We start from the raw sequence: 24,861 nt of genomic DNA on the forward strand, positions 1-24,861 counted from the left end.
GGCTTCCGGACTCTTGAAAGTGTTCACTCTAATGGCGGCAATGATCGCGATTCCCCGCCGGAGTTAGATGCCTTCCGGTGGGGTCCACGTAAATTTTGAATTTCCTCATTCGGGAATACACGTGGTGAAATTTCAACCGCTGATCCACTTGATCAGCGGAACGGAACATTCCATAAGCAATGTAAACATCAACGGCCGCAGAAAAAATATCAGTTTCCCACCGAATTTTGGATCTAATTTCTAATTTTGGGCAAATAATCTATGTTGCACAGCCCTTTTTCATTTTCGAAATGTTTTTGATTTTCGTTTTAGATTTTATTTATTTATTTATTTATTTTTAAATATTCATTTTTACCTTTACATTTAGTATCAAAAACGTTTTCATTTTCATTTTTATGCAACATAACAAATAATTGAAGAAATAATTTTTTTTTTACCTAATTTTTTTTATTTTTAATAACATATTGTTCAATTTAAATTCTATAAGAATTTTAAAATTTTCCAATAATATATCATAAAGTTTCACTTTTTTTCTATAACCTACTTGCTTTGTTTTCAAAATTAAAATTAAACACAAAATTAGTTATGAAATTAAAACAAAACTAAAAGTTTAGCATTTTCTCTATAATATTGGTAGCTACATGCCATTACTATTTGCGTCATACACACTAAAGTAAATATATAAAAATTTGTATGTAAGTTTGTCTCCAAAAAATATATTGAATATTGATCATATGATTATATTTTGTTTCTATCACTCATTCTTATCTTTATAACTAAATTTATTTTTTTCTAATTCAATCACAATATTTTTAAAAAATTAAAAAATTAATTCATTAGAAAAGTACATTATTACGTTGTCATTTGTATTTTTTATAATTTAAAATAAAATAATATTATGAATTATGACTGATGATATCATCATAAATCATGTGGTAACTTTTTATTAGAGGAGGTTAAAAAAATTATGTGATATTATCTCTTCTACCTAACATCATCATCAGTCATGACTCTTAATATTATTTTTTTAAAAAATAACTTATAATATAAATTATTAAGAGTAATTGTGTATTTTAAGAAATTTAATGTGCTATTATTAATGTTGTTTGTAAATTTGGTCCATTTAATAAATTTATGTGTGTAAATGTGCAAAATTATCGCGTGGAGGAGTAAGAATGGTTTATCCTTAATGATTAGGAGATCCCGCGATTTACCTTCTTAGTATAGTTTTAAGGGTAAGATGGTTGTGAACGCTAATAATGAAGCGTTATCCAAAAAATAATGGTTTATCCTTAACCACTAGGAGATCAATCATGATATTTGATCTAATTATCAAAGTGAATAATTGGGCTCTTAGGATATAATGTCTCAATTAGGTTTGAATTGACATAGACTTCTTAATAGGTATTGATCAAATCTTAACGAAATTCTGTATATAGATGCATGATCTTACCATCTAGGTTAATATATGCATGATTTTCTAAGAACATTTAAATAAAAGGGTTTAAACTTCATCCAAAATCTTATGTATTTTTGTTTTATCAAAATTTCGTCACTATAACTTAGATTAAATTGAGACTGAATAAATTTATTAACTACTCGTAATAATATACAAATTACACGGGCTAAGTAAGCAAATATAAATTTATATGTGAATTTACTAAAAAATATTTATATTACTTTTTATTTTAATATTAAAACATATATATTTAAAGTTGTGACAAAATTATATCGTTAATGATGACTTAGATGATAATTCACAATGTTATGATAAAATTTGCAAGAAACGTATAACATCAAAATATTTTTATATCACTAATTGGATGGCATCAAAAGGGGTACAACAAATGGGCCTTCTTTTCCCATCTATCAATTTCGAGTAACACAATTTTGATACGTTTACACTTACTTAATGAATTTTGCCATCAACACTAATTTGGTTAAGATAATTATCACATCACGTTGAAACATCTTCAAACTTCATAATTTGCTATTTTTGTAAGTTATCCTGGAATTGACAAGGAAATTAATTATCATCAGAATATAATTTTTAAAAAAAAGCCTATATACGTTTTGATTGATAGAAATAAAAAGTTACATATAATATATTTTTTTATATTATACACCACATTTCTTACGTTGTACGTGGCGTTTAATCTTGGCCACCAGTTCAGATGACGCGAAATCCATCCGTAGCCTGCGAATAGTACGGAACTATTTTGCCGACACCATCGGCTGCTTGGGAAAGGGAGCCGGCATTGGGCCTGTTGGGCAGTAGGTTTGGGCCCCCACGAGAGCCCAAGCTGTCCGATCCATAACTCTTCCTTCCACTGTCGGTTCATTTTTCCGCAACGGACGCCAACGCCCCGTAGCTCTCATTTCTCAAATATAATTTGTTGTTTGCATGGCGCCCGCAATCATGACGAATTAGATGCGTTCGTTATTGCCAAATTAAGACGAACGATGCCAAAAAAAAATGACTTTATAGATTTTAAACCCAACCCAAAATTAATTGGATGGAAATAATCTGTTTTTTAGTTTAAAATTTCAAACTTAATTATAGTTAATTCGAGATATAATAAATTTATATAAAATGAATGGTCCGACAGTTTGCACAACTTCAAATGTGTAATTTGAATCAAAACATTAATCGTGGTTAGTTTATGTTTTGAATGATAATTAAATTATTATATATTTGAGATGATTGTGACCTGTGTTTTTTATTTCGATAAAAGAGAAAACTTCGCAGGTGTGAGATTTTGCTCTACTATGTAGGATGAGTATCGAACTCATGATCTATCGATACGAATGTAACATATCGTTTGTCCGATTATTCGACCTATACCGTAAAGACTAAATCACTATATACTTAAAATTACCTCATTGCGTGTGAAAGTTTGATGAGTTAAGCAATATATGTGGTCTCCAATATAATAATTAGTAACAACAAATAATAAAAATAAGAAATATATATACCAACAATAAAAAACTTTTTTTTTTTTTGGTTAAGGAGAGATAAAAAAATCGATGATATTTTAATTATTTCAAGAGGTTTATTTCAATTAAATCAAACATTGTGAAATTTTTATTAGTTGACAATCAACTAAAATTCATGACTAAATAAATAAATCTAAATTATAAAAAACTAGTTTTTGTGGACAGTCAATTGCTAATTTACCCAGACTCAAAATAACAAACTAAACTACTTTAAAATATTTTTAAAATTATAAAATTATTATAATTGACTTTTTCTTTAATAATGATTTTGATAGTTTGATGATTTAGGATTATTTAAATGGATCGATTCTAACAGTTTAATTTTCTTTTATCAAAAATACTATTTGAACATCTAGGGACTTACACTTATACAACATTTCTATATTAATATATTATATACTTATATTGATAAAATATATAATATAATACACTGACATCAAAGCAGAGCTTCCAAATTTTGATTGCTCACCCTTGTCTCAAAATTCAAATCAGTTTTTGACTAATAAACATCTAATAGCTGTTTTGTAATTTTAAGTAATTAAGACTATTTTTTTATATACTTAAGTTCAAGGCCACGTATTTTGGCGTTTCTTTGTCTGAATTTACTCCTAGGGAAAGCTACAACGACACATTTCACCGTTTCAATTATTCGTTCCTGTGGGATTAATTATTGCCCTTACTCGCAACATTTAGGATTAATTGTAAAAAAAAAAAAAAAAGTATCTTTTAATGTATTTTCAATTATATATCAAAATTTTAATTATTTTAATTTATATTACATATGGACTTAGATTTATAAAAAAGACTGTTAAATTTTAATGTGTTATTCTCAATTAAATAACATAATTTTATAAAAAAAATAAATTACCATAAAAAGTGATTTGAAATATCATATTTAAAGTTTTTAATTTTGTAACAAAAGACGAATGATAATATAATTTATAATATTGAAAAATTAGAGTACGATGTAAAGTCATTATCTTTTATCACGATAAAGCCACGTGCCGTTAAGATGGCGTAATGGGCCGTCGGTTACCAGTGGCAGCCGGTGGTTTCCACCTACACGTGTCCAACGCTCAATCAAAGGAAAAGAAGAAGCGCTTCGAACTAACCACCGCGCTTTATATTCATCCACTCTTTTGGACCTCGGCCGGAGCTACTGAGTATCGAGCCTTCCTGTCAATTACCCGGTCAAATTTCGCCACAAAGTGCCGGAATCTATCAATCTGATGCTTTCCGTTTCCGATAACTGCTCGTCGGAAGCGCTCGAGCACCTCAAGAAATCCAAAACCCCAGACTTGGAACGGAAGAACTCTTTCAACTCAATCCAACCTTATTTCTCGCTACAAAGCCCTCGCTCATGGCTCATCCTCGCCCTTTTCTCGCTCCAAGTCTACCTCCTCCTCACGGCTCGCTCCATCCCAGGCAGCAGCCGACATTTCTCCCCGCCGTACGCCGCCGACGAGAGCATTCCCTGTTCGTCCGGTAAGGTTTATGTCTACGATCTCCCACGCGTTCTCAACAACGAATTACTCGAAAGATGTAGCGAGTTAAGCCCCTGGGCGTCCAGATGCGAGGCGTTTTCGAACGAGGGTTTCGGCCCCAAAGCCACCGGGCTCCGCGGAATCGTACCGGACAAACTGACGGATTCGTGGTTCTCGACGGACCAGTTTGCGACCGAGATTATATACCACAACCGAATTATGAACCACCGGTGCCGGACCACCGACCCGGAATCTGCCACCGCGTTCTACATTCCGTTCTATGCCGGACTGGCGGTTGGGAAGTATCTATGGAAAAATTACAGTGCCAAGGACCGTGATTATCACTGCGAGATGATGCTGAGATGGGTCCAGAGCCAGCCGTACTGGAAGAGATTGGACGGCTGGGATCACTTCATCACGATGGGGCGTATCAGCTGGGACTTCCGACGGTCGAAAGACGGCGACTGGGGGTCGAGCTGTATATATATGCCGGGAATGAGAAACATCACGCGTCTTCTGATCGAGCGAAACCCGTGGGACTACTTTGACGTCGGTGTTCCTTACCCCACCGGATTCCACCCCTCGACGGCCTCCGACGTTGTCACGTGGCAGGGCTTCGTCCGGACACGTCACCGGACTACGCTCTTCTGCTTCGCCGGCGCGACGCGTGGCTTCATCAAGAACGATTTCCGGGGCGTCTTACTGGGCCAGTGCTACGGCCAGCCCGAGTCCTGCCGGGTCGTGGACTGTGCCGGGTCGAAATGCTCCAACGGGTCGTCGGCGGTCCTGGAGACGTTTCTCGGATCGGAGTTTTGCTTGCAGCCGAGAGGCGATAGCTTCACCCGGCGGTCGATTTTCGACTGCATGGTAGCCGGATCGATCCCGGTTTTCTTTTGGAACCGGACTGCTTACTCCCAGTACCAGTGGTTCCTCCCGGACGAACCGAAAAGCTACTCGGTTTTCATAGACCGGAACGCCGTCGAGAACGGCGCCTCCATTAAAATGGAGCTCGAGAAATTCAGTAAAGAAGAGGTGAGGAGGATGAGGGAGAAGGTGATTGATTACATACCCAACATTGTATATGCGAGGCCCAAAGAGGGCTTGGAGGGTATGAGAGACGCCTTTGATATTGCCATTGAAGGGGTTTTGAGGAGAATCAGAGTGCAAGGAGGAGGGTACAAGTGGTAAATGGGGAAGAAGCAGCTGTATCATCAGTTATAAAAATTGTGTATCTTGATGGGCGCCATGGCCGGCCGGCTTAGTATATATAGGCGTCAACAACGGATTGAAGTACGAGGTCATTAGACAATAATCAATACATAGAAAAGCATTATTCCTGTTTATATTATTAATGCATATATTTATATGTTGTTTATGCAAAAGATTGTCTATGACAACACTCTAGTCTGGTGCCGTCTTCTACCACCTGCACCCGAGGGGAGATGAATTAGCTTTGCTTTGCATGGTGCTTGCCCTTGTGGATGTCAATCGTTGGAAAGACAATTATTCAACTACCTGTCATTGTTGATGAATCAACTTTTTTTGTTGTGGTTCATCTTGATAGGTTATTAATCATTATCACTATTTATTCTTTTCATCGTTCAATTGATTTGACCACAGTAGATGACAACTAAATTTTATTTAGGATGTGAAGTCATTTTCTTGTCCTCATTTCAGCCCAACTCCCGTGGAAAAAAGGTGAAAGCTTTATCGTAACAATTGTGTTTTTTTGTTAAAACTAAATAAAAGACTGATTTACGCGCATTCCTTTTTTATAGGTTTGGGATGGGTAGTAATGGCTGCAATATGGGCTGGGGAAAACTGTGGCCAGCTAGAAGGGCCATCTAGCAGTCGTATTTTTCACGTGGTGGCCCATGAATGGCCCATTACTTTAAATTGGCATCGGCCCAGTTCGAGGCGAAGATGCATACTTACGGAGCAACATGCAATAATTTATCCAAAGGCTAATAGTCAAAAACAAATTCAAATATCTAATTCAATTCTGTATAATTTTATCAATGACTCTAAAATTAATTTAGAGTGCATGTGGTCTAGGTGACATGGCATGCTTGTCGTTGCCATCAACCAATGTTAGTCCTTTGTAGTCAACATCAGTTGCAATTTTCGATGGTCGCAAGTTCATCTTCCCTAACTATAATGGTTGTCTTCAAGAGAGAAAGAAGATAAACAAAAAGAAAATGCAGACAAACAAAAATAAGATGAACATGAGAAGACCACCATTATGGTGGCTTGTTCGTCTTGTTTGATCACAATGGTCGTCTTCGAGGAAGAGAGAAGACGGACAAGAGAAAACGACCATTGTGACGGCTTGTTTATCTTTTCTGGTTTTGACGGTCGATTTTAAAATATAAAGAACAAATGTGAAGAAGATGAAGATGATCAAGAGAGACAATCATCGTGATCGTCTATTCATCTTTTCCAATCACAATGGTTGTTTGAGAGAGAGAGGGAGATAAGAGAATACGACCATCGCGACTCTCTGTACATCTTCTCTGATCATATTCAAGAGAAAAATAAGATGAAAAGAAAAAAGACAATGATGAACAAGAAGATAACTATTGCGACTGGAAAAGACGAACAAGTAGTTGTGATAGTCGAAAATTGCAATTGATGCAATTGACAACGACAACGATGGGTTAACAATGGTTAGGGGTGACAACAACGAATATATATGTATATATATATATATATTGCTTCCATGCACGTGGATTTTGCATATATTATATTTGATATGCCAAGTCACCTAAAACATATGTCATTAAATTTGATTTTAAGTGGTAAATAAAATTATATAAAATTAAATCAATTATGATCTAATTGTTAAAATTAAAAAAATGAATTAAATTATAAATTTGTAAAAAAAAAAAAAAGAAGCTATTAGCCCTTATCCAAACAACACAAAGAAACGAAGATTTCCAATGCGTCTATGTGAAGCTAAAAAATTTAAATAAATTCTTATAAAATGACAATTAAATTTAATAAAAATTAAATCTGATGTCAAATCGTAGCAAAATCTCTCCAATTGTTGCTCAAATTTTGTACGTAAAAAAAAAAAAACATAATAACATCACAAATTTTACAATATTTTGTGTCCATAGAATTTCGAAACCCTCACAATTTTTGTTAATTTTGTTGGATAAATTTCACTCAACATTTGTTAGATTTTATGAGAAGCACAGAGTACTCATATATTTTTAAAAATATATGAAAATTTTTAATTCTATCAAATTTCCTTGAAATTATCAAATACATTGACATGAAAGTTGTTAGAAATTTAAAAATACAAAAAGCAAAATGCTAGTGGTGACCTTTCCTTGACAATGGTCACCTTTCTCCATCAATGTGGATCTCGACCATTGCAATGACCTTTATTTTAGTAAGATTTAGACTTTATAAATTTTAATTATATTTAACTTTTATTTGATTAGATAACGTTTATTAAAATAAATAATATAAGGTTGTAATATTTTTTGTATTAAAATATAAAATAATAAAATTAGAATTAAAAATATTATATATTTTTTTAAAATATACTGGAAGACATATGAATCATTTTTTTTTATCTGTAATAAGTAAGATAAATTTATTTAGAAAAATTCAGATATCAGTCACGTGACTTATTTTTTTAAAAATTGTTAAAAAAATTTAATAAATATAATAAAAAATATTTTTTATATCTCATTTTTTTAAATCAATATATTATTTAATAACACTAAAATAAAAATTAACATTAGGTAACAACGGACAAAAATAAAAATTTTGCTTATGTGGTTATCTTGTCATAAATTTATGTAATAATTACATCATTAGTTAACATTAAATTTAATTTCATGTAACAAGAGTCAAAATAAAAATTGAATACAGATATAAAAAATTAACAATTAAATCTAAAATTAAAAAACTAGACAAAAATTACTTTTTTGATACATAATAATTACCATTTTAAATACTCTAAATTAACAATTGTTTTAATCGACATTTTCTAAATTGCAACTCCTCTTATTGAATATTAAAAAGGGTCTCAAGACATAGACAGTTATTGAGTGACACGTGTTTAAGTGGGTCGTGATACTTAATTTGTAATTTATTGATGTAAAATTATAAAACATTATTAGTTTTTAATAATCAAAATTAAATGGAGAAAATTCAATAGCAGAGAAAGTTTAAAACTTGAATACAATTGGAAATTGAAAATGCAACAAATTATATAAAAAGAAAAAAAAAAAGGAACAAAAACATAATACGGACTGAGTCAAAGCTCGAGTTCGACTCGTCGAGATTAGAGACAAATTCCACACACATCCACGGCATTCACGAAGCGGTTGCTGGTGTTCTCTCTCCTCCCGTCTTTCATATTCCCCAAATTCAGCTGGATTTTTTATGGTTGTTCTTGAAACGTTATAGATTTGGGAACGGTAATTGATTGGGATTTTTCTCAAGAACATGGGCTGGTACAGGCGATCAAAGCTCGCATTGGATTCGATTCACAGCCTCGCCTCAAGGATTGCATCCAAAATCCCCACAAGAAGCTCCAATCGAACAACCACGTGCTGCAGTTCATCGATACCCACTTCGAATCAATCTCGGGTTTCTGGATTCGCATTCTCTTCTCCGATTTTAAGAAATATTGAATTTGGGCTGAAACAGAATCAGTACAGCTTGAACAGTCCGTTTCTGGGTCGAAGATATTACTACGTCGATCGGTACGGAGTTGAGCATTTCCGGCCGCGGGGTCCTCAAAGATGGTTCAATAATCCCCGGGCGGTGTTGATGGTGGTCTTGGTCGGTTCCGGCGTGTTCATCACCGTCTACTTCGGGAACCTTGAAACCGTGCCGTACACAAAGCGAAAGCATTTCGTGCTTTTGTCGAGGAATCTCGAGAAGCAGCTCGGGGAATCACAGTTTCAGCAAATGAAAGCGTCGTTCAAGGGGAAAATTCTTCCGGCGATCCACCCGGATAGCATTCGGGTGCGGCTGATTTCCAAGGAGATCATAGAGGCGTTGCAAAGGGGTTTGAGCCAAGAGCAGGTGTGGAGCGATTTAGGCTACGCGACGGAGACGCATGAGCCCGGCGGCGGGCTCGAGACTCTGGTGGCGCTGACTGAGACGGCAGAAGGGAAATGGCATAGAAAAGATGAGATTCTTGATGAGAAGTGGGTTCAAGAGAGTCGGCAGAAGGGCCAAGAACGAGGGGCTCAGCCGGCGACGGCGCATCTGGAGGGACTGAATTGGGAGGTTTTGGTGGTGAATGAACCAGTTGTTAATGCTTTCTGCTTGCCCGGCGGGAAGATTGTTGTTTTTACTGGGTTGCTTCAGCATTTCAGAACAGATGCAGAGATTGCCACCATTATTGGGCATGAGGTATGTATTGAGTCCCTTTGGGAATTTCGTGTAGTACGGGTATTAGGGAGGGACTACTGGTACAGATATAGGGGAACATGCACCCGGTCTATTGGTTTTCTTAGTAGAATAGTTTACCAAGCTCTAGTATGTATGTTAGTTTGTAGCTTCACTTACAACGCTGCTACTCAGTTAAAACTGAATAGTAATTGCAATCTCAACGGTTGGTGCATGCTATTTAGACAATTGACTAATTCAGTTGCAACATGGTGTAAGTTTTCTTGCTATTCATTGCTTAATAGGTTGGGCATGCTGTGGCCAGGCATGCAGCTGAAGGAATTACAAAAAATCTGTGGTTTGCCATATTGCAATTGATTCTTTACCAGTTCGTTATGCCTGATGTTGCCAACGCTATGTCGGCTCTTTTCCTAAGGCTTCCTTTTTCACGGAGGTAATTCTGCATTTACTTTTTTGAGCTTCAATTGTTATATCGTTAATGAAGTTACAGTATTTGTTCAAAATGGATGCAATACCTTTAAGAAGTGGAATAAGGAGGTTTTTGATAATGTGAGGGTTATAATTGATAGATCGCTAGAAGATGTCAACATTGTCAAGGCTTTGGATGTGATAGAAGGTAGGGAGTGTCCCATGGATGGTGAGAAGTTGTCTAAAGCTGTGAAAAATTGGAAAGTTGGGAGGCTAAGCCATTTGGTAGCAAACAAAATAAGTTGAAAGCAGAAATCAGGATGGATATTTATTGAAGAGGAAAATAAAGATTTCAAGTTTTTTCATAGAATGGAAATGCGCAAAGGAGACATTATCATATAAGGAAGTTGGTCACTAATGGACTAAAGTTCCCAGGGATGTGTCTTCACACTGAGGTGGAGAATTGGGGACCTAGTCTTTTGGGGTTGGGTTGTCATAGATTTGGAGAGGAAGAGGAGTGGCTTGAGAGACCCTATTTGAGTAGTGTGGGTGCTTTACAGGGATTTGATGGGGATTAGGCTGGTTGGATAGGCTTCTTTTACTTTTAGTTTTCATCTTGCTGGGGTATGTTTCAGGGTGAGTTATGGCCATTGTTTGAATATGTTGGTGGAGGATTTGAAGATGGTTTAGTGGGTACCACTTTTATCATTATATTTTAAAATATACATTTCACAAACCTTAACCTACATAGTTAAGTATCACCTATTTTCACTATTGCTCAATATTAAGGTATTTCGTAATATGATAACAATACTATCAAATATATGCATACAGATGAAACAATGTAAAACTTATATTGTTAATACTTCCATAAGGCATGTTTATTACATGTTCACACAAGCAACTATGGAATAAGTTTTAAAATATACTTAGTGTCAAGCCTCATAACAAGATAATTCGCCATTCAGTATAATTATAAAATCTTTAGCTACTAATATGAATTCCAACCATCCCTATAATATCAACTTTCATTTTCATTTGAAAAAACCACTGCAATCAAAGTAAGGCTTGACATCTCCAATATCAGCGTCCTCAAATCTCATTCTTATTTGAAATATTTCCGTCACCATAATCAAAGCAAGGCTTGACATTCTCCAATGTCAATGCCTCCAAATTTGAGGGTGTTCAATGGTCTGCTTCCTATGCCTTCTCCATCCAGTAGAGGTTCCTCAGTCACCCAAAATACTGGAGCAAGTTTAAGTGATAAAAACTAATTGGGTCAAAATCACTTTTTTGTGTAGCTAATATTCCTGCAAATAACATGGTTCATGAACATGTTCATTGGATTAATACTTAGAAAGTACTTAATTCTTAAGTTGTAATGAACAAAAACTAAATCATTTAAATTTTTATCCTCCAGTCTATTCTATTTCTTGGAATTAATTAAATCCGTTGCCTTGAATGGAGGAATTTCAAATGATGTCATTTGAAATCGCATTTCAAATTGTGTCATTTGAAATAACATTATTTCAAGTTTAAGTGTTTGGATAACTATTAGACCATCTCCAACCCACCTCCCTATCCCACTCCTTATTATATTATAAACAATTCACTCCCTATTTTGATTTTACCTTAAGAAACTGTGCGTGCTCTAAGCATACTCCCTATTCTCCTCTCTATTTCATTTATGTATTAATAAATTTCAATTCTATTTATTTTACTTTACTTATAATTTTTATTACTATAAAAATTTATTTATTTATTTGATAATTTAATAATAAACGACGGTATTAGATTTTTATAATATTTAATATATTTGTAAATAAATTTACTAATAATTTTAAAAAATGATTATTTAACAAAATTATTTGAAATATTTTCATAATTCAAAATTTAATATGTTAAAATTTAAAATTCAACAATAGTCATATTTCAGTGGGTATATTCCAATGGAATATTATAACAATGGTCATATTCCAACAACTATATTCCAATAAAATATTCCAACAATAACAATAGCCATCAATACTAAACACAACAACAATATGTTACTAAATTAATGTTCATGAAGTTCACTTAATCCCGCCAGCATACATTACTAAAAGGAAAAGATACATACATTAATCCCAACTACATTTTTACAAATATGATAATCTTGCACTTCGCTTTTTCTAAATAATTTTGAGTTTGAGCCCATTGTAATATTCAGTTTGAAGTTTATCTATATTACTAGTATCAACGCCCATAATTCTTTCTTCATAAAACAGTTGTTCTCGCTCTTATCTTTTTCTTTCTCGCTCTTCCCTTAATCTTTCTAGTCCACCCTTTCTCTTTCCAGCTTTAACACCTCATTCAATTGTTAAGTAATAACATTTTGGACTGCATTCTCGTTTCAGTAATTTTCGTCAACTTGTTTTTTATTGACTTAGTAGAAACTTTTGTTACCTTAGTTTTTTTTTTTTTCTATCCACGTTATTTTGAAGCATTTCTTCCCATTGGTCATTCCAATGAAGGCTCGTTGATCCGGACATCAAAATTAGACAGGTAGGTTCACCGAATCGAGAGTAGATGGTGATGATGTTGCAAGACTTGCATGTTCAAAAATTTGGGATTTCTTCTTCGAATAACCCGAGGAGAATTTGGGTGCATGTCTCAACTCATGCAAGCAATGTAGAAATGTGAAAGAAGACTTTTGTAGGCTTTTGTACATCTCTATTGCTTGAGAAATCTAAACAGTTAAATAATAATGTCAATAAAACAATGACTAGTAACATGATATTAATAATTAATGAGCATCAAATAATGATATAATGATGGAGGTTACCTTATTTTGTTCTGTTGTTCCACTTTGATTTCTGCCACCTATATAGTATCCAGAGAATTTGTTCACAGCAACTTGAATTGTAGACCAACAATGCATCAACGAATTAAGATTTCAATAAGATTCAAACTCTTTATATTGATTGAAATAGGCATGAATCCTTTTCCAATACCTTTGTTTTGTTTGATTGTTACCGTGTGTAGCATCCGTACTAATATTTAGTCATACTGACACGAGCATTAAATCCTCTTGCATTGAGAAATTTTTTGTTCATGTTGAGTTCGGATGTATCAGGTTGGGATGGAGTGGCTGCCACATTCACATACTCGTCATAAATATTCAGATTGTCGTTAAGCAAATTTGTGTAGTATTGTTCATTATTTCTCTCCATGGCAAACAAAAGGTAATTGGTCAAACTGCGTAAAAAATCATAAAAAATAAATACTCTCCTTGTGATACAATAACTATTATTTTAAATACAACATTAAATAATCTAATTGAGTAACTTTAACATCCATTTTTAGGATCAGCTTTAAAACATTACATTGAAACATGTAGAAAAATATGTGATACACAAAATGAATCAAATACACATAATCAATAATTAAATACACACATACACATTACATTAAAATAGTGAGATACACACATGCACATAATTAATAATTAAATACACAAAATAATCAAATACACACACAAAATAAATAATCAAATACACAAAATAATCAAATACATGCATAGACAAAATATATAATCAAATATACAAAATAATCAAATACTTGCATACAAAGAAATTTATAATCAAATACTCAAAATAATCAAATACACGCATATAAAAAATTTATAATCAAATACACAAATCAATAACCAAATACACAAAATATAATTTACCCAATACTTCAATATATACAAAATACACAATATATATCACAAACCACAGAGGTATTTGAAGGAGGGAGTCGTTGCCACCGCCGCTGTTGGAGGAGGGAGTTCTTCTCTGCCCCTGCTCCTCGTTGCCGCCACTACTCGTCGTTGTAGCTGTTGGAAATCAGATTGGTGTCTGCAAGTTGGAGAAGGTCGGAGAAGACAACGTTCTGCTTGTCGCCAACACCAGATCCGACTGTCGTTTTGTTTGTTGTCGTTGCTAATCGCTGCCACCAGATCTGGTTACCAATAGCTGCGACGATGAGTAGTGGCGGCGGCTGCAAGGAGCAACGACAGAGAAGAACTCCCTCCTCCAGTAGCGGCAGTGACAACGACTCCCTCCTCCAGCAACTACGACTCCCTCCTTCAAATACCTCTATGGTTTGTGATGTATATTTTTTATATATTGAAGTATTGGGTGAATTATATTTTGTGCATTTGGTTATTGATTTGTGTATTTGATTATTAATTTTTTATATGCGTGTATTTGATTATTTTGTGTATTTAATTATACATTTATTTGTATGCGAATATTTGATTATTTTGTGTATTTGAATATATATTTTGTGTATGCATGTATTTTATTATTTTGTGTATTTGATTATTCATTTTGTGTGTGTATTTGATTATTTTGTGTATTTAATTATTGATTATGTGTATGTGTGTATCTCATTATTTTAATATAATGTGTATATGTTTATATGTGTATTTAATTATTGATTATGTGTATTTGATTCATTTTGTATATCACATTTTTTCTACATGTTTCAATGTAATGTTTTGAAGCTGATCCAAAAACTTGATGTCAAAGTTACTCAATTAGATTATTTAATGTTGTATTTAAAAATAGTTATTGTATCAAGGAGAGTATTTATTTTTGTGATTTTTTATATAGTTTGACCAATTATCTTTTGTTTTCCATAGAGAGAGATAATGAACAATACTATACAAATTTGCTCAACAATAACCTGAATATTTATGACGAGTATGCAAATGTTGTAGCCACTCCATCCCAAGCTGATACATTTGAACTCAACACTCAAAGAAAGATACGAACAAAAAATTTCTCAACGCAAGAGGATTTAATGCTCGTGTCAACATGGCTAAATATTGGTACGGATGCTACATACGGTAACAATTAAACAAAACAAAGGTATTGGAAAAGGATTCATACCTATTTCAAACAATATAAAGAGTTTGAATCTGATTGAAATCCTAATTCGCTGATGCATCGTTGGTCTAGAATTCAACTTGTTGTGAGCAAATTCTTTGGATACTATAACCAACTAGATGACAAAAATTAAAGTGGAGCAACAGAACAAAATAAGGTAACCTCCATCATTATATCATTATTTGATACTTGCTAATTATTAATATCATGTTGCTAGTCATTGTTTTATTGACATTATTATTTAATTGTCTAGATTTCTCAAGCAGTAGAGATGTACAAGAGCTTGGAAAAGTTTTCTTTCACATTTCTATATTGCTGGCATGAGTTGTGACATACACCCAAATTCTCCTTGGGTTATTCGAAGAAGAAATCCAAAATTTCTGAACATGCAAGTCCTGCAACATCATTACCATCTACTCCCGATTTGGTGAACTTGTCTGATTTTGATGTCCGGATCAACGAGCCTTCATTGGAACGTAACAGAAATTTCCATTGAGTCAATAAAAACATGTTGAGGGAAATTACTGAAATGAGATCGTAGTCCAAAATGTTATTACTTGAACAATTGAATGAGATGTTAAAGTTGGAAAGAGAAAGGGTGGAACTAGAAAGATTTAGGGAAGAGCGAGAAAGAAAAAGGGAAGAGCGAGAACAACCGTTTCATGAAGAAAGAGTTATGGGCGTTGATACTAGTAATATGATGTGGTCACCAATCAAGACTCGGCCCAAGGCTGACCCAACCAAATCGGAACAGTATCACCAGAATGGTAGTGTCAGAATAGTATTTTAATACTTCATATATTTTAAGATTCTATTTCATGTTTGATTAGAGTTTTATTTTTATTAGGATTCTAGTTGAATTTTACTTAGGATTTATTTCTATTAGGATTCTAGTTGACTTTTACTTAGAATTTATTTCTATTAGGATTCTAGTTGGATTTTAGTTATAAATATTAGATGGATTTGGATTAACTAAACATTATAAATATACTTAGAAGTTAAGAATTATAATCAAGTTTTCTCAATACAATTTCAGCAACCTATTTGAATTTTTTTAGCAAAACAATCTTGTTTTTGCATCTTCTTGAAAGTCAAGTTTCAGCCATTGAAGTAAGTTCTTTCAAGAGTTTATTTTAGTGTGTCTTTTTCACACTCACGCTACACGCTGCGTCATAATATGGATGAATTTCAAACTAAATATTACAACGGGCTCAAACTCAAAATTATTCAAAAAAGGTGAAATGCAAGATTATCAAATTTGTAAAAATGTAGTTGGGATTAATGTATGTATATTTTCCTTTTAGTAATGTATGGAGATGGGATTAAGTGAACTTCATGAACATTAATTTAGTAATGTATTGTTGTTGTGTTTAATATTGATGACTATTGTTGTTGTTGGAATATTTTATTGGAATATGACTGTTGTTGTAATATTTTATTGGAATATAACCGTTGGAATATGACCGTTGTTGAATTTTTAATTTTAACATATTAAATTTTGAATTATTAAAATATTTTAAATAATTTTATTAAATAATAATTTTTTAAAATTATTAGTAAATTTATTTACAAATATATTAAATATTATAAAAATCTAATACCGTCATTTATTATTAAATTATCAAATAAATAATAAATTTTTATAGTAATAAAAATTATAAATAAAGTAAAATAAATAGAATTAAAATTTATTAATAAATAAATAAAATAGAGAGGAGAATAGAGAGTGTGGTTGAAGCACGCACAATTTCCGAGGCAAAATTAGAATTGGGAGTGAATTGTTTATAATATAATAGGGAGGTGGGTTAGAGATGGCCTTATATGTGAGATTTGAGATTCAATCATTCTAATGCAAAAAGAAAATGTGAAAAACATAAAAACAAAACAAAAAATATATGCTTAAATATATTATATATACACGTATACATATCTGTAAACACTCACGCATACACACAGTATACATGTGTATTTATATATTATAGATATAATACATACATGTATAAGTATATATACTTGTGCACGTATGTATATATATATACCTATGTGTATAAATGTGTGCGTGTGTCAATAGTACATATATATAAGTAATGCCAATTGAAAAACTACACATTTAACATGATACCAATTATACCACTGCACCCGAACTCATCTTCTTACAAGTGTTGTCTAAAAAGTTAAAAAACTAAACTTTAACTGTCAAATGTATTTTTTAACTTGCATGAGCATTGCATCAGCCACACCCCTAGTATATGTTTATGCATACACACACACACACACACATATATATGTATGTGTAAATATTTTAACCAATATGCATGTATATAAACATTTATCATTAATGAATGAGAATAAAATATTTAAAATTAATGTGTAATTAGTAATCTAAAAAAATTAACATGTACTTGAATCTTGTAGTCCAAATGACACCCCTTTGGGAGTCATTTCAAATTCTCTACTTTTTGGGTCAATGATTTGGACCCAAATTCAAATCATTTACATAATTTTGTATCCAAACATGGAATTTGGGATTTGACATCCCAAATCCGAAATGAATGGGTCAAATGACCCCATCCAAACACAACCCAAATGTATTCCAATTCCTTTTACATTCTTTTGAACTAGAACATCAATTTAGTCAGTTTAAAATTGTTCCTACAAGTATAGTTAATTGAAAAAAAAGATCTAAGAAAGTTTAGAGACCCCATTAAAAAAATTAACGTTAAGAATATAACATTACTTGGATTTAACCCCATGCTGAACTTGGAAGAGTAGCAAGGGCTATGCATCATCCTATTGCTTATTTGTATTTTGCGAGCCACCAATTAGGGCAATGACATAATGGTAATTAACAATCCTTGACTAGGTTTGTCCTTAAAGGGAAAAAAAATTTGTTTGGCATTTGCCTTTTTTTTTTTTTAGTATCTTTCCCGCACCTTCTAGAGATGTTTTACTTCTAGATTGATCATGACCTATTGAAGGAGTATCCGTGAGGTATCATATTCATCATCCTCACCAATACAAGGCCCACGTCTGACATCCCTCCTTAATCTTTCTCTTCTATTTTTTTTCTCTTGTAAATTTTCACGTAATTGTTTGCCATTTGACATACCAGGGCACCTTCTTCTGCTTTCTAGTGATTCTACCACCTTTAAGGTGCTTATGCTATGGAACATGTGACATTATTCATTTCGTCTACAACCATTTTTGCATGAGCCCAAGCAAGGCCATCTTATTTTGTGGGAAGGACGTAAGTGATGATATGAAAGACTTGAAACATTTTCAGTCTTTTTCCTCTTGAACAAGTAAATCTGGAATAATACAATAACAAGAAATTATTTTGCTTAGTATCATGATATATGTCCATATGAAGTCACAATAACAATAAAATCTGATATTGGGATTTTTAATGGCTCAAGGTATTCAAAACACAATGAATCACAACTGAAATACTTGTATTAAGAGAGAGATTGAGAGGCACATTCTGACAAGTGAATGCAACATTCAACCAGGAGGTATTCTTGGAAATCCACCAATGTCTGGGTACGGTTGATTTAAAGGGATTTAGGCATTGCAGAGGGGATTGGTCAGATAGGTCAGGATGGTCTTACCATTACCCACTTCAGAATAAATAAACATAAAAAACCCCTCTCAAACTGACATAAGACTCCAATTCTTCAATTCCCTGATTGGTTGTTGGAGTTAAATGGTTGTATTTTCCCTTATGACAGATTATAATAATGATATATATAAACTGGATATATCTATTTAAATAAAATCTTTCTTCCTAATTGTTTTTTTTTTTTGTATTATTCCTATCATGTTTTGTATTTTGTACCTCCTCAGCTTTGCATATTATTTGTTTCACATAATATTTGGGGTATTACATCATAATCAATAAAATTAGGAATTTTATGGTCCTAGAAGGTAAGGCAATGATGCTTTTGAAATGAACTCGTGGTATTAGTTTTTCATTGAGTGATCTCACACTTTTTTGGCTTCCCCCATTTTATTCCTGAGTTGGAAGGAAACTCTTGAAATACACTTGCGGTTTTGGTTTTTGATCAAGCAAGCTTTCACTTTTTTTGGCTTCCCCAATTTTTGCGTCAGTTGGAAAGGAGAAAGGGCAGGCCGGGGGGAGGGGTGTTAATTTCATTTTAGGTGCATGTATTGCCAAGTCTTTGCTGAATTTGGTTTCATTTTGGACTTGGTTTGAGTATGAATGTTTGTTCAAACATATGAAGGATTAATAAACTTGACATGCATGCCAAATTCGTCAACCTTAGCTAACACAGGCAAGTTGGTGAATTTGTTTTTTGGAATATGAAAATGATCTTCATAATTGTCATCCGAAATTACAATTGGCTCAAATGCCCTGTGCTGGAGTGGAGGGTAGTGAACAGATTCTGTGGTGCCATTGCTTAATTGCTGACCTCACCAACTTTATGTTAGGATGGAAATGGAAGCAGATTACATTGGATTATTGTTGATTGCTTCGGCTGGTTATGACCCTCGGGTGGCACCCAGAGTGTACGAGAAGTTGGGGAAGGTCGCAGGGGATTCAGTATTGCGAGATTATCTTTCGACACACCCTTCAGGAAAGAAGAGAGCTCAGTTGCTGGCTCAAGCCCAGGTCATGGAGGAAGCCATGACCATATACAGGGAAGTGCAATCCGGACGTGGGGTTGAGGGCTTTCTTTAATGGCCAACTTGAAGACCCATTTGAAAGAAGGTTGTATTTTCTTTAATTAATGGCATTTAGGGTTTGAAAGGTTGTTTTCTTCTAGCTTAGGCTGAGGGTTTAAGGTAAGAAATTTTTGGTGAATAGATTTGGCATCTGTGTTGATCATTGGTTCAGTTTGGTGTTAATGTTATACCTATACTATGTAGCGCCTTTTTAATTCTTTTGAAATCCAAACTGAAAATGAAACTGGAGGGCCCAATTTGGGGATAAAACTACTTTTATCAGACAATTCCAAGGGAAAAATTTATATAGAAGATTGTTGGAATGAACGAGCTGTAAATGTAATTCAGTATATATAAGTATGCGTGACGTTTTAGTTTGAAAGATCAAAACACAAAGCCGCCCTGAAGACAACCTTAAACAGACAATCCCAAGCAGAAAGTGCCAAACAAATGACGGATGCATACTTCAAACATATATAGAAAAGGTTTTGATACATCCAAGAAACGCGTTAACTATATAGGATGCGTTGGACTAGCCAACATTGCCCCAAATCAACTTACTATAATCATTCCCATTGAAATTCCAATTCGTCTTTGTTTTCACAATTCTCTTCTTCCTTCTCATGGCCTTCTTCAATGGGATCTCTTTCCTTTTAGCAGTGGTTGCAGTCTCAATTGCTTTTATTGTCGGATTCATCACAGTACAGATTGTCATTTACATCAGAGAATCAATCTCAAACGATCACCGGCCGCCGGTGGCCGGGCTGATGCTTAATCAACTAATACACTTCAACGAACTCTTCGATTACCAAACTTCTCTTGCCAGGAAGAACCCTACTTATCGACTAATCACACCTTCACATAGTGAAATCTACACCACCGATCCTGTTAACGTCGAATATATATTGAAAACCAACTTCTCCAATTATGGCAAGGTATTGGAAATTTTAAATTCTGTTTCCTTTTTTCTTTGTGGTTTTGGGTCTAATTGATTAATTCTTGATTTTACACAATGTTGTTGCAGGGGCAGTATAATTTTGATGTGATGAGAGATCTGTTTGGCGACGGGATCTTTGCCGTCGATGGAGAGAAATGGCGGCACCAGAGAAAGCTGGCCAGTTATGAATTCTCGACCAAAGTTCTAAGAGACTTCAGCTCTTCAGTGTTTCGAGCTAATGCTGCTAAATTGGCTTCCATAGTTTCTGGTGCATCAACTGCCAAGGAAATCATAGACTTGCAGGTTTCTAATCGCTTTGTTCAGATGGGATTGCGCATAGAAACCCGGTGAAATAGAATAGAAAAAATTTAAAGTGGTTCGATCTCAATATAAATGTCATCGGTCTCACAATTATGATTTAAATTCACTCAATATGCTCTTCTTAGAGCTAGTTCTCTGCTGCTTTTTTTCTTTTTAAGTTCATTTTCCGGGAAAATCAAGAGAACTTGATAGCTTTTCCAGGAAGGAAACTGAGGGAAGGTTAAATCTTTTTGATGCAGGATTTATTGATGAAATCAACTTTGGATTCAATTTTCAAAGTGGGATTTGGCATTGAGCTCGACACTCTGTCGGGTTCGGATGAGTTCAGCAACCGATTCATGAAGGCATTCGACGACTCCAATGTTATTGTATACTGGCGATACGTTGATCTACTGTGGAAGATAAAGAGGTTTCTCAACATAGGCATGGAAGCAACTCTTAAGAAGAACATCCAAATCATAGACAGCTTTGTTTATGAACTGATTCGGTCCAAGAGGGATCAGATGAAAAATGGAGACCTCCATGTGAGCACAAATTTTTACTTCTATGGTATTTGTTAATTAATATTCAAATTAACACACATCCGTCACATAAGTAAAGAGCACAGAACACCATATTAAAAATGTATCATGGTTTGGGTTTAATATATTATATATGTTCACAATTTGAAAAATTCATCTATCTTGGTTTGGGCTCAATATATTTGTCTTGGAATCGATCCGAATCAACTTTAAATCAGAGTAGACCGGCATCGAAATTAGTGAAAAATTCGAATCGAATCCAGGCAGGAATAGGATCAGATTAGACAAGGTCTAATTTGCATACACTGCATGGTATATATCTACCTACACTGCAGTATGCATACAATAGCACATAAAAGTAGTGTATACATTGCTGTATTTATTTGGTCTAAAATTGGGACTACGATAAAAATTCATTTTTTAAAAAAAAAATTTAATCAAGGGTTTTTCAGTTTGGACCGAAATTTGAATACCCATATACATGTCCACAATCTTACAATAATGTAAAAAAAAAATCATTTAAAATAATTTTATGGAGATAAAACTACAAATCCTCCTATCACCTAATTTTTGTATGGATAAAAGTAAAAAAAAAAAAAAAAACCATTATAATTCTCTTGATTGAAATAATAGGTTATTCACACTCGAAAAACTTTACTGTAAATACACAATCTTAATTATATATGTGGTAATTAACAACTATGGTGGTGATTTTTTAGAAGTAACAAGTAGAGAGCTCTTGTATCCATTTGTATCCCTCATTCATTGTGAGGATAGGTTTTAAGTTTTGTGTGAGATATTTCATCCCTCACTAGATTTGATTTTGAAGAGTTATTTAACAATTTCCATATCTGTTCATTCTTGTTGCACATGGACTGATCATTGGCATTTTATATATTCTTGCAAGTATAGAGAGGGAAAGAAGACATAGTATCGAGGTTTCTGTTGGAGAGCGAGAAGGACCCAGAGAAGATGAATGACAAATATTTGAGAGATATAACCCTAAACTTCATGATTGCAGGGAAAGACACATCTGCAAACTCGCTCACTTGGTTCTTCTACATGTTGTGTAAGCATCCATTTGTGCAGGAGAAGATTGCGCAGGAAGTGAGAGAAGCAATTGGAGCAGCTGATCGGGAGAACATATCCATGATGGATGAACTTGGCAATAGGTTAACTGAATCAGCTTTGGAAAACATGCAGTATCTTCATGCAGCTCTAACTGAGACTCTCAGACTCTACCCTGCTGTCCCTCTGGTAATAATATTAATTGTGCGCCGTTAGCGATCGCATAATTAAATTCCTATATATCATCCTCTCTAGTTCCAACTGTCATCATTTAATTCGACGTAAGTAGTTTATTGTAGAGATTTTAGGTATATTAAATATTTAAATTTAATCATATACACACTTTTAAATCGCCTTTAACTACCATTTTTAAATGTGTATTTGTAGTTAGGCCTGTCAATGAGTCAGATTTGCTCAGATTTAACCCATACCAGACTCATAAAACCCAAATTTGCTTAGGAGGGACCCGAACTAGACCCGTTAGATTCAAACCCATTAGACTCATTTATTAAATAGGCTGGGTCTGACAGACCTGTTAAGTTGAAACATAAATCCAAATTAGAGTCAAATGGTACAGACCCTCCTTAATTTAAAGATTCTAGACCCTCACCTATTCCTCTCCCCTTGCTACAATTATTTTTCCCCTGGTCTCATGATTATGATGTTACAAGTGGAAATAGATTTAATCCAAGACCGTTATGCATATTATGACCACCCAATTAATTTCACAATATTGAGTATATTGCTTGACTCATAAACCTAAAATGATAGCTTAATATGGATTCTCTATCTGTATCTGTTTGAGAGTGCATTTCTAATGGAAACCACCACTAATTTAACTGATAATATTTAGTCACTGACTGGAAATATTCTATTAATTATTTTCAATTCGACAAACTGGATTTAGTCTTTAGTAAAGCCCGTTTTGAATATAATTGCAGGATGCAAAGAGTTCAGAGAAGGACGATGTTCTGCCTGATGGCTTCAAAATAAAGAAAGGAGATGGAGTAAACTACATGACTTATGCCATGGGAAGGATGAGATACATCTGGGGAGAGGATGCTGAGGAATTCAAGCCAGAAAGATGGCTTCAAAATGGTGTTTTCCAAGTTCAAAGCCCTTTCAAATTCACTGCCTTTCAGGTTAACCACCAACTGTGTTTCTAATTACTCTTCTTTTTTGTTTCTTTGGCAACACAATTAATGAAGATATATAATACAAAAAAAAAAAAAAAAAAAACATTTTTTGTCTTCAGGCTGGGCCTCGGATATGCCTGGGAAAGGAATTCGCGTACAGGCAGATGAAGATATTGGCCTCATATCTGCTATTCTTCTTCAGATTCAAACTTGTGGATGAGAGCAAGGAGGCGACTTACAGAACCATGTTCACTCTTCACATGGACGAAGGCCTTCATCTCTATGCTTTTCCAAGGTTGTAGATACAGATGATTGAACAAGCCTGCAACTGTTTCTCTAATTATTATATATTATATATAACAGCTTGGCTTTGGATCTACATGATGAATGCTGGTGCAGCTCCAATTAATGAAAAAGGCCAAGAAATTAATGGATTGTGCAATGAAAAGTAATAGAAATATATTTCCATGGAATGGAAAGATATTGAATATCAACTGATTATTATATCTTCTAATAAAGGGATAGAGTGTGATTATGTTAAATATTGTTAAAATAGAAAATTAAGCTTTTTTCATTCACTCAATTTGCTAAGATCTCTTCCAAAAGAACAAAACCTTCTTAATTTTGCCCATTTCCATTTGATCTTATCGCCCTCTCTTAATTACAAACCCACTGTCAGATCAGTCTGGAATCTGAATTCACATTGAATCCCAGCGTCTGATCATCTGCAGCCCTAAATTCAATCCCCAATATGCCCATAAATGGCACATTTTGAGGTCCGAATCCTCCCATTAATTTACTGGGAAGAAAATAAATTTAAAACCCATGTTGATCCATATCTATATAATTAATATTTACTGGTTTACTCTCCAAATTAATAACAAATACATAGATAATTGTGAAAGAAGAACAAGAAGAGAGAGAGAAAGAGAGAGAGAGAGAGAGAGAGAGGACTTTGTCCGTTCTTTCAGATTTTATGCACAGGATTGCCTTCAGTTACCAGTACATGGA

At 33.9% G+C, this 24,861-nt stretch overlaps 3 protein-coding genes across 3 annotated transcripts; all 3 read left to right on the forward strand.

Moving 5' to 3' along the window:
- Positions 1-4,154: 4,154 nt before the first annotated feature.
- LOC127795702 (xyloglucan galactosyltransferase XLT2) lies at positions 4,155-5,863 on the forward strand. Its single transcript, XM_052327558.1, has one exon. It carries the CDS (start codon positions 4,227-4,229, stop codon positions 5,667-5,669), a length of 1,443 nt encoding a protein of 480 aa, XP_052183518.1. The 5' UTR covers positions 4,155-4,226; the 3' UTR covers positions 5,670-5,863.
- Positions 5,864-8,793: 2,930 nt separating this feature from the next.
- LOC127811109 (uncharacterized) lies at positions 8,794-20,055 on the forward strand. The gene is made up of 3 exons (XM_052350822.1): positions 8,794-9,863; positions 10,145-10,293; positions 19,634-20,055. The coding sequence occupies exons 1-3, from the start codon at positions 8,946-8,948 to the stop codon at positions 19,881-19,883; spliced, it is 1,317 nt and encodes a 438-aa protein (XP_052206782.1). The 5' UTR covers positions 8,794-8,945; the 3' UTR covers positions 19,884-20,055.
- Positions 19,777-24,311, forward strand: LOC127811102 (cytochrome P450 704C1-like). Its single transcript, XM_052350816.1, has 7 exons — positions 19,777-19,913; positions 20,528-20,802; positions 20,892-21,107; positions 21,365-21,649; positions 22,559-22,903; positions 23,656-23,856; positions 23,970-24,311. Exons 1-7 carry the CDS (start codon positions 19,883-19,885, stop codon positions 24,150-24,152), a joined length of 1,536 nt encoding a protein of 511 aa, XP_052206776.1. The 5' UTR covers positions 19,777-19,882; the 3' UTR covers positions 24,153-24,311.
- The last annotated feature ends 550 nt before the right edge of the window (positions 24,312-24,861 follow it).

The sequence above is a fragment of the Diospyros lotus genome, chromosome 1, assembly GCF_014633365.1.
Source record: "Diospyros lotus cultivar Yz01 chromosome 1, ASM1463336v1, whole genome shotgun sequence".
NCBI classification, from domain to species: domain Eukaryota; kingdom Viridiplantae; phylum Streptophyta; class Magnoliopsida; order Ericales; family Ebenaceae; genus Diospyros; species Diospyros lotus.

Excerpts from the sequence above, each read along its gene's own strand:
- LOC127811102 (XM_052350816.1), top strand. The coding sequence starts at position 19,883 with ATGGCCAACTTGAAGACCCATTTGAAAGAAG. Across the intron at positions 20,803-20,891 it reads ACTTCTCCAATTATGGCAAG|GGGCAGTATAATTTTGATGT; the intron begins GTATTGGAAATT and ends ATGTTGTTGCAG. Across the intron at positions 22,904-23,655 it reads TCTACCCTGCTGTCCCTCTG|GATGCAAAGAGTTCAGAGAA; the intron begins GTAATAATATTA and ends ATATAATTGCAG.
- LOC127811109 (XM_052350822.1), top strand. The coding sequence starts at position 8,946 with ATGGGCTGGTACAGGCGATCAAAGCTCGCATTGGATTCGATTCACAGC. Across the intron at positions 9,864-10,144 it reads CCACCATTATTGGGCATGAG|GTTGGGCATGCTGTGGCCAG; the intron begins GTATGTATTGAG and ends ATTGCTTAATAG. Across the intron at positions 10,294-19,633 it reads AGGCTTCCTTTTTCACGGAG|GATGGAAATGGAAGCAGATT; the intron begins GTAATTCTGCAT and ends ACTTTATGTTAG.
- LOC127795702 (XM_052327558.1), top strand. The coding sequence starts at position 4,227 with ATGCTTTCCGTTTCCGATAACTGCTCGTCGGAAGCGCTCGAGCACCTC.